Source organism: Myotis davidii, unplaced genomic scaffold (assembly GCF_000327345.1).
Source record: "Myotis davidii unplaced genomic scaffold, ASM32734v1 scaffold199, whole genome shotgun sequence".
Taxonomy (NCBI): Eukaryota; Metazoa; Chordata; class Mammalia; order Chiroptera; family Vespertilionidae; genus Myotis; species Myotis davidii.
Window position 1 is genome coordinate 2,928,807 of NW_006290680.1, and position 10,879 is coordinate 2,939,685.

Here is a 10,879-nt window from a genome sequence, read left to right on the forward strand (position 1 = left end):
ATCTTTCTTCTATCATTGACAGTCCCTCTAGGTTGTGGGCTGCTTGCCTGTGTTCCTGAGAAGCATCTACGGTACCAGTCTATAGAGTGTGTTTTCTTTAGTGAATTACCGGTATGTTTACCGGTAATAAACTTGCACTGTTTTATGTATATGTTTGATTACATACAGCCTTGTGACAGTTTTCCTGCATGTCATAAGCATTTGAATATAAATTAAAATGTTAAAATCAAATCTGATATTGTTTTACCTTCTCTTTGGTGGGTGGAAGGTGTGCGGAAGAGGGGGTAGTCTTATACGGCGAGTATATAACAAACTCTGTATTTTGAGTGGAAATGTTAGGGGGTCATCTTATACGCCCAGTCGTCTTATACGCCGGCAAATACGGTAAATACCTCTAGTGGCGCCCCCTACACTTAGATTACAATAGAAACTGCTCATGATGACTCTCAGGGCCCCGCATGGTCAGGCCCTGGCTTCCCTCCCTCCCCCGCCCCCACCCCCACTGCCCCAGGATAGCTCAGACCACTTTCCCTGCACAGGATGCCCAGGATATCCCCACCATCAGTGATTCCTACTGTAAGGCCTCTGCACTTGGGTTTCCTCTACCTGGAATGCCCCTCCCCAAACCCTTATGCAGTGAACTCCTTCTTGTGACTCGGGGTGCAGCTCAGATCATGCCTTTAAAGACTTGTCCCCTGGCCACTCTATCTAAGGAGCCCTCCCATATTCTAGTTAGTTGCCTTTATTATATTCATAGCACTCGCTATCTGAAATTATATTAGTGATTTATTTAATACTATTTATCTAGTGTATTTCCTCACTCTGCCCCTCTGCTAAATATGCACCTGAAATTTAGGTATCCCCTGTGTCCAGTAGAAGTTCTTGACATGCAACTAATGCTCAAAAGTCTACTTATTGAAAGAAAAGATGGATGGACACCTGGACTAGACTTGGACTAAGCAGGGGACCTTGGGAAGGGGCCTAGGCTAGGCTCTGCTCAACTCCACATGACTCATGAACGGTGGCTAGATCTCTGAGGGCTGTATGTACTGCCAGTGTATGTATACATAGCTAAATGGAATTTTTCCCATTCCAACCACTATCACAGGGTCCTCACACTTTGATTTCTGGGAAGTTTAAGTTTCAGCCGCCTAAGCGTCAAGGCTGAACTCGGCCGAAGCACATTATGCAGGAACTCAGCCAGGGTCACGTCTTCCTGAGTTATGTCCCATGGCCCATTTGCTGGGTAACCGGCTCTCAGTAATTCCATAACCATGCAATGCGCCTCCTCAGCAGGAGGAGGACGAGGCTGTCAGGAGAATTCTAAATTCAGGAGCAGCCCCGACCCGAGGAGGATTCTAAGAGGAGCCAAGAGACTTGGGGGATAGAAAGGCATCCATGTGCCCTCCAGGGGACCCTCTCCCTTGGAGATTTCTTCAGGAGAAGGCAACATTTGGCTGCAATGGCAAACCATGAACGGTGCTGGGAGTCAAGGCAGAGCGTCGCCAATCTGACCTTGGAGGTGGTTGAGGCTGTGATCAGAGACAGGTGTACAGTTGAGCCTCATGGTGGAGGTACAAATTCTCATCGGAGCACAGAGTTCTGGGGTCCTGGGAGAGAACCAGGCCAGATTCTCCTGGGAAGAGGCAAATACCACCTGCCAGGAAGAGCAAGGGCAAACCTCACACACAGGGTCAGGAGCAGGAAGGCACTGGATGCAGCAAAGGTAAGCATCCTCTCTGAGGATGGGGTGTGTGCAGGGCTGGGGGCTAAGACAGAGACTTGTTTCAGAGAGACTGCCTCAAAACTGATGGCAGTGCAGGCCTGAGGTTCAGTGAACGACAGCTAGAGTAGCCATCTCCCCATGCAGTTGCCAGACTGAGGACGAAGCTCATTCTCCAATGGGCAGTTGATGCTGATGCCAGGAATTGAAGGAAGGGAAGACTTAATCCCAGAAAAGGGGACTCATCTGCATATCCACTATGTAAACCCTGCATAGCGGGGACAGGGAGGACTTCTGGGGCCCTTTCCATATGAAGTCTAGCTCATCAGAGACATTTGCCAGGCATGATTGAATGGCCAGACCCATCGAGAGAATTCCAAAGACTCAGAAAGTAACTCAGAGGGTAGGGGGTACCTTAGCCAAAGAGAGTAATGGAGAGTGGAGCAGAACCTCAGCATTCCTGAGGTGCCGGCAGATTTCTGGGAAAGAAGGGTCTCTTGCACCGACATCAAACACAGTAACCCCGAATACTGTCTTGCCCAACCCCCTTGGGACTTTCCCTATTTCCTCCAGAGAATGTGCTCCCCGGCAATGAGTAAAATAATGGCATTCTAGTGTCAGGGGAATGAAGGCTCTGACACATTCACTGCAGCAGGAGTAGGAAGAGTTGTTTTAAATAAAGCAGCATGGATGGGGCTAAAATGAGAATAGCCCCCAAATGGGAGGACTGAAAGGCATGTAAGGACAGGGCACTTGATGTCTCTTGAGGGAACAGCAAACTGCACCATCACCAATAGCATGACTCATGGCTATAGAGGAGGTGTAGAGAGAGTCCTACTAAGAGTTGCCTGGGACCAGATGGCTGCTGAGAAACTGATGAGAATCTCCAATATGCAGAATACTAACTAATGGAACCAGCATCCCAAAGAGTCCTCCTAGGGCTACCATAATTCCCAAGCACATCCCTTTGACAATAGCCCTTCCCCCAAAAACATGGGATATGATGTCATCTCAACTACCTACATCCAGGACTTGTCCCTTCTCAGATTTAATGAACCTGAGAACCGCAGCTCCTTGCTCAAACACACTCAAATTATCTTACAATAAATACAGCAAAGAGGGAGAAATTCAAGGGGAAACTTGATTGGCATGGAGGAGTGGTATGCCCTTGAGGGCTCTTGACACTGTACCATAAGTACTAACCACTGTGAGAAATCTTTCTCTACGCCTACACAGAGCTGATGAGTGAATTTAAAATTACTTTTAAAAATTAATAGCTTTGGGGTACTTTTCCCTGTGACTGAACAGTGTACTAATTTCTTCAGTGTTTTGGTGTTGTTCCTTTTCTTAAAAAAAAAAAAAGACGACAATTGCACACAATTCTATCCAAAGCCCTCTAATTCTTCCACTTCAGTGGTCTGAATCCCACTAATAAACAATCAGGACTTTAGACTCCCTTAATAATGGAGAGAGATTCAAACGAAGATGTTTTGCCAGTCTCTGCAAATTCCTGGAGGTGCTGCCTGTGGAACAGGCCGGCAAAATTATGGATTTATTCAGAACTGATTGCACTGAGTACGTAAGCACTTTGGAAGAATTAAAAAACAGAGAGAGAGATGCTTGTGAGCTGAATGAAGAGGGGGGGGTTGCAGCCCCCAAGCTACCCAGTCTGATGAGGAATACGGCTGTGTTAGGAGAAGGAACAGACTTACTGCATGGATGCGCGAGGACCCGGACCTCGTCCACAGCGATGTAGCCAGGATGGCCTTTCAAAGAGACGGATTCAAATATCACCTGCAACACACACAGGGCGGGAGTCAATTTCACAGAAGTGGTTGTAGGCACTGATCGTAGGAATCTGCCCACCCCCCAAAAACCCTTTATGATTCTGCTTCCCATCAGAATCACCCAAAGAGGCCTTATCTTAGGCTAGGATGCTCTCCTGGCAATTGAGTTGGATTTTCAAAACAAGGTAGAAAGGCCTTGTGATGAGCAAAAGGAGAGTTAGCCACATGGAACATTCTTAATGGATTTCAGAAACAATGCTTGGATGCAGGAACAGCAACCCAAATATGGCCTGCAGACCCCAATCTGCACCTTTCTCATGGTTGTTTCAAGTGAAACACAGAGTAGAATTACTTCCTAATACCCCAACTTTCTTATGAGGGGTGAGGGAGGAGCTTACCTTGGAAGCTCCCGTAAGAAAGGGAGGTTTATCCTGACTTGATTCTATATCCCCAAGGAACACCAACAGTCCATCTGAATTTCTTAATAACACCTTTCAAAATCTGCACAACTGTTGATATCTGGGAATCCAAGGGCAACATTATTTTTTTAGTTCTCCATTCTGACTCCCACCCAAACTGCTAATTTCAGTAGAGACTGTATGGCTCAGTTCATGGCTTTCTTTGTCACCCAACCTCTACCTTCATCTCGGAGCTATGACTATCCATGTGGACAACCAGACCAACCCATTGACCTCCCTAATTCTAATGGCTTTATCTCCCACTCAGCGTAAGCCACAGGCTCAGACTTCTCCTTCTCCACTTCACAGAGTAGAAATTCTATCTTCCTATATATTGGCACAGCCTCCTACCCCACACCCCACTCCCAATTCATTCCTCTTAAACCTGATCTCAGGTTCATGCAGTACCCTGGACCTCAAGTTTCCACAGTTTTCAGGCTTGCCTGGACCTCCCTATATAGGGTGTCCCAAATAATGTATATACACTTTAACAGCTGATAACTGACTTAATTTTGAAAATGTACTGTATGTTAGTCAACACTGACTTTATAATCCTTCAAAGTGTGCATACATTTTTGGGACACATTATATTTTCAACAAGCCTGGGGTACCCCCACTACATTGGATAATCACACATACCACTCTTGCCTATAGCACCACTTCCATAGCAGCTTCATTACAACTCTGGCAAGCCCATTACAATACTGCCTTCACCACGGGAACTGGTGGAGAGGGTGGTGATGGCTTTGAAGAGGCAGCTTCCTCTAAGTCAGCATATGGCTGCCTGGGAATTACATAAAGTGACTTGGGAATGGCAGTCACACCAAACATAGAGCAGCTGGCATCAGCATGACAACCACTGGGGAAGAGGGATTTACTAAGACACAGGGTCCTTCAGAGAGAGTTAACAAACAGAACTGTGCAGGAAGGAGGGGAAAGTTTGCAGAAATGAAAGTGATAGCTGCCTCATCCCGCAGAGAGGAAGTCAGCAGAAGGCCTTTCTATCAATAATCGCATATCTAATTATGTTTTTATTAATTCAAATGAAACCAAAAGCAAAGTCCTATTGAAAAAATAACAAGAAAATAGAGCAAATGCAGAAGATACGTTTATAAAGAAACAGGATAAAACTATTCAAGTTGTATAATAAAAGTGACAGAAGTAACAAGAATATTTGTGACAATAAATAGGTTAAAATAGAGAAAAGCTCTCAGACTGTCCAAATAGACAAAACCTAATTGGATGCTATCACATAAACACCTAAAGCAGACTGACTCAGTAACCTTGAGAACAACACGTTGAACAAAGGGAAATAATAGGGAAATACAAATAAACAGAAAACAGTTATTGCAAAAATAATGTGAAAGCATCAAAGCAGAATTTAAACCAAAAGGGAAACAAAAACCATTAAGTGGACTAAAATGGTCATTCATAAGAATGCATGGCCTGGTCTGCATGGCCCAGTGGTTGAATGTGGATCTATGAACCAGGAAGTCACCCTTCAATTCCCTGTCAGGGCACATGGCTGGGTTGTGGGCAAAATCCCCAGTGTTGGGGGTGCAGGAGGCGGCCGATCAATGATTCCCTCTCATCACTGATGTTTCTATCTCTCCCTCTCCCTTTCTCTTGGGAATCAATAAAACTATATTTTTTTAAAAAGAATGTAGGCGTCAATAGACTTAAAAGAAGAAAATGATGGAAACAAACAAATAGTAGTTACAGTTTAAATAATACTCATTTATACCTATTTAACCCACGTTTTACATTCTGACAAATTAAACAGAAAAAAATGCATCTATCAAGTATGTACATAATATAAACAATGATGCATTTACTAAACAAATGTTAATGAATTTAGAGAATAAAATTTCTGTTCACACATTCATGGGTTATTTACACAAAGATCATATAACAGACTAAAGCAGCGGTTCTCAACCTGTGGATCACGACCCCTTTGGGGGTTGAACGACCCTTTCACAGGGGTCGCCTAAATACATCCTGCGTATCAGATATTTACATTATGATTCATAATAGTAGAAAAATTACAGTTATGAAGTAGCAACGAAAATAATTTTATGGTTGGGGGTCACCACAACATGAGGAACTGTATTAAAGGATCGCGGCATTAGGAAGGTTGAGAACCACTGGACTAAAGTATAAGTTCATCAAAGAAGAAACCAGCCGAAACCGGTTTGGCTCGGTGGATAGAGCATCGGCTTGCGGACTGAGGGGTCCCGGGTTTGATTCCGGTCAAGGGCATGTACCTGGGTTGCGGGCACATCCCCAGTGGGGGATGTGCAGGAGACAGCTGATCGATGTTTCTCTCTCATCGATGTTTCTAACTTTCTATCTCTCTCCCTTCCTCTCTGTAAAAAATCAATAAAATATATTAAAAAAAAAAGAAGAAACCATATAGGTTTGGCTCTGTACATTTTCTAACTAAATTCATTAAAGCTAGAAATTAATGACAAATGCTTCAAAATCAATCTCTTAAATTGAAATATGCCTTAATTAAATATACAATACCTTCTTAGTAACTATGGTGTCAAAATATGTTTTGTATATTAACAAAGCCTGAAACAAAATTAAAAGTCGAATGGCAAGCTGGAAAAAATTTGTAATTATATATGCCAGCAAAAAGGTGAATGACCTGTTTTGTGTAAAGAATTCTTAAGACTCAACAAAATAAGTAAACTCTCAAAAAAAAAAAATTGGCAAGTAACATCAGTAGGCAATTCACAAAAGATGAAATCAGAATGGTAATAATGTATGAGTGCAATTTTTTAATGACACGGGAAATTATGGTAGATGATTATTTTCTGATTTATATTTTTCTAGATTTTCCAAAATTTCTGCAGTAAAAATGAGCTACTTTATATTTATACTAAAAACGAAATGTTTTATGGTACATTTGCATATCTCCCTTCATGTTATATTATCATGATGCCATATACCACCATACAATTAGCACCTATCACACCCTATTGCCATTGCTTGCTCAAAAATCATTTCATTCCCTAAACTCACCGCCCCCTGTCATGCACAGAGCAGGGCGGATTGGGAGGTTGCGATGCCACCCACAGTCACGCTCAGGGCAGGGCCAATTGGGGGGTTGGGGCACCGCCCCTGTCACACTCAAGGCAGGGTTGATGGGGAGGTTGTGGCACCACCCCCTGTCACGCAGAGCAGGACCAATCAGGGGGTTGGGGGGCTGCCCCCTGTCACTCACAGACCAGGGCCCATGAGGGGGGTTGGGGCTCCGTACCCTGTCACACACAAAGCAGGGTCGATCAGGGGGTTGGGGAGCTCCCCCCATCACACACGGAGCAGGGTGGATAGGGAGGTTGTGGCCTTGCCCCCTGTCACACACAGAGCTGCTGGGCGATCGGGGGTTTGGGCGCTGCCCCCTGTCACGCTGATCCCGATGCCGGAAGGCCTCTAGGTTCCACTGAACCCGGTGCTGGGAGGCATATTACCCTTTTACTATATAGGATAGAAGCCTGGTGCATGGGTGGGGGCCGGCTGGTTTTGAGCTCTGAGTCTTGGCTCCAGCTCTTAGGCTTCTGCTGCTGAAAGCAGGTATCTGGTTTGTTTGGGTTCTATAATCGAAACACTGTTTCAACTCCAGCTCTGAGATCCCGGCTGGCTGAAAGCAGGTTTCTGGGGTTTTGTTTAGCTTCTATATTTGTAACAATGTTTCAAACTGCAAGCTCAGAGGCCAGCAGTGGCAGGCGGGGAACGTTGGAGTCCTCCGTCACTGAAGCAAGCAAGCCTCATGTTTGCTTCAAGCTGCCTGGCTGCCGGCCGCCATCTTGGCTGGCAGTTAATTTGCATATCACCCTGATTAGCCAATGGGAAGGGTAGCGGACATACAGCTAATTACCATGTTTCTCTTTTATTAGATAGGATAGTCAGGAGCTCAAATTTTCTTCTAATTCGCTGAAAGATTTACAGCAAGGAAGAGACACATTCTAATTTATATTCAGACCAATCTGTGGAAAAGGACTGACTGGCAGGTGGGCAAATGAGAATGAATAAAGCAAACAGACCTATCCCTTGGCTACTGTAGTCATCCAATCAAAAGATGAGGATAGCTTTGGGCCCTGGCAGGTAGCTCAGCTGGTTAGAGCTTTATCCTGATGCCAAGGTTTCTGGTTTGATCCTGGTCAGGGCACATATGGGAATCAACCAATGAATGCATAAATAAGTGGAACAACAAATCGATGTCCCCCCCCCCCCGCTTCTCTTTCTAAAATGAAAAAAATCTTTCTTTCTCTCTCTCTCTCTCTCTCTCTCTCTCTCTCTCTCTCTCTCTCTCTCTCTCTCTCTCTCTCCCCTTTCTTCTCTCCTTTCCTCTGTCTCTCTAAAATCAATAAATAAAGAGAAAAAAAGTGAGGATATTGTTTATAACTGTGATGGCTATACGGAATAAAGGTTGGTGGTTTAAGAGAGATTTCGAACGTAGAGACAAAAAGAACTGCTGTTAGATTAACAGGAGAAGAGTGAAGGAAAGAGAAGGCTCCGCGAGGACTCTTCAATTTAGAGCCTGAGCTTCTGGGCTAAGTCTAGTGTCATTTACTGACATAGGGAAAGTGACATGATAAACGCGTGTGCAGGTCAGCTATGTCAGGGTTTCCTGGTGGCTATGTTAAGTTGCGATGACAATTAAGCATCATAATGGATATGTTGAGTAGGAATCTGACATTACGTTTCTGAAACTCATGGGTAATTTAGGAACCAGAGTTACAAATGCGGTAGCTTGGGCATCTAAGTGTCATTTAAAGTTATAGAACTAGATAAGGTCACCTTGAAAGGCAGAGTAGATAGTTCAGAGATGAGAGCTAGGGCCCAAGGCCAAGTTCTAAAAGCCCAATAGAGAAGGTATTTTTGGGGATGGTAGAGACTGGAACATGATGTTAGGTAGAGAAGAATGAATCAGGAGAGTAGCATGGAATATGAGTGAAGGACAGATGAAATAAGATTCTAAAGAGGGCAGGAGTCAGTCCATTGGTGTCAGGATACCAGTGGCATAATGGGTATTGACCAGAGGGGCACCTCATCAAAGAAAACAGAATGATAATAAAATAATGCAAATGGAGAAATATGCCCACAATAATAAAGGTCACAATACTGACCACTTATTATGTGACCTGGAACTAGCCTCTCAACAGCCCCAATTACCAAAACTCAGAAAGGAAGCCACGGGTGGCTGAGAGTTGAGGTCCTGGTCTCCTGGTTCACAGTACATGGCCATGGCCATTCTTGAACTTTGGTGAACCACTCTCACTTAACCAAAACCCCTGATTAAGCAGAATCCTGGCTTTTATTCCAGTTAATCAGTTTAACTTAATTCTTCTAACGCTTTGTTTCTCATATCCTCACCCAGTACCTATTCTATATCACAATAATCAATAAATACTCCATGAATGAACACAAGGCTTGGCATGGGAGGATGGATGTGTGACAGTGAAATATACATTTGTTCACTGTCCTTTTTTCTTCCTTCGCAGAAATAAGAGTTCTATAATGAGACAGGGTATCTTTCATTCATCAGAACTCCTCCTGGGAATGTTTCTGTAAAGCTAATATTAGGGAAGGTAAGATTTTGGTTTCTCAAATAGGAGAGAGTAATATTCTGTAAGAAACATGGGAAAGCATGTTCTGGTCTTCCATTAAATGAGTTGATAATTCTCAAGGGCTTACAGTAGACATGGTAAGATATCTGTAAGTGTCACGGATACTATTGATCTTGCTCTGGTGAGAGGGATGGAAAATTAGAGGAAAGGCAGGAGTGGTGCTAGATCTAGGGACAGGGAGAAAGTAAAGGACTGTCCATGTGACTACCCCCTATTACCCCCACCCCAAATTTCCACTGAAGTTCTTACACTCGGCAGACACTGTGATGTGAGTCATGACTGGTAAAAACTGGTGGAGGGATTGCTCAGGGTAAAATCAAGGAGGCCTGTGCAGACATGGAGGAGGGTTTGGTGCTTAGCTGAGAGGGTGGGTGGATGAGATAGGAGACAGGGTGGAGTTCCGGGGGGGAGTGGCCCCCTCCCTGGAATGCATCCTCCTGAACTGTGCATGGAGTTACCAAACTTGCAGAGTGTAGAGTGTCTACAGGGACTGCTCAGGAGGCCTGAGGGACTGCTGAGAAAGGGCTCCGAGTCCAGTTGAATCCAAATCAGGCGACTCCTAAATTTCAGGGGTCCACAGAGCAATTACTCTGCGGGATAAAAGGTAATTTCACCCAGGCAGGTGATGGAGAAGAGAGAGAGCCAGTGGCTGCAAAATTAATAATTAGTTATTTTACTTTTAAAAAATCTTGCAATGGATAAGTTCAGAATCATTAAAAACATGAAACAGAATTAATATCCCCTGGAAAGGGGCAGCGATCTGAGGCAGGGCTTGCTAAGTCCTCGCTGGCCTGAGAGACGCCAGGTGGGAGTGGAGGTGAATGGCAGAGGGACATTCCTACCCCAGGCCCTGCTCAAGGTCTCCTGCCAGAATGCCCACTAATAAGAAAGATAAAATTTCCTGTTTATTACGGAGCTAAAAGTCCATTGTAGGACTGTGAAATATGACTTTAATAAATGAATACATAAGCCATCCATATGTGAAAACCAGCACTACTGAAAACTAGAACTATTTAGTCCACAGCCTCATACATGCAGGACCAGAACTTGGGGGTCTGGTGAATTTAATATCCATTTTGCAAAAGTCTTCGAATCTCCTGATAGGTCCCCTCTCCTCTCCCGCAGATGTATATGTGAATGGGTGAGTGGCTGCCCCTGAGTCCACGTGAGTCTGGGAGCATGCAGGTGTGCGAGCCCCTGTGTGTGCTCCACTCTGGGTGCATGGCCACAAGACCATCCACTACTGCCTCTGTGTGTGTGTGTGTGTGTGTGTGT

At 44.5% G+C, this 10,879-nt stretch overlaps 1 protein-coding gene across 1 annotated transcript in view; it reads right to left on the reverse strand.

Moving 5' to 3' along the window:
* PTPRT (protein tyrosine phosphatase, receptor type T) overlaps positions 1-10,879 on the reverse strand; it is a 720,009-nt gene that overhangs the window by 635,311 nt on the left and 73,819 nt on the right. The window contains exon 3 of the mRNA XM_015563947.1: positions 3,436-3,517. Coding sequence (XP_015419433.1) covers positions 3,436-3,517 — 82 coding nt within the window. The remainder of the gene's footprint in view (positions 1-3,435; positions 3,518-10,879) is intronic.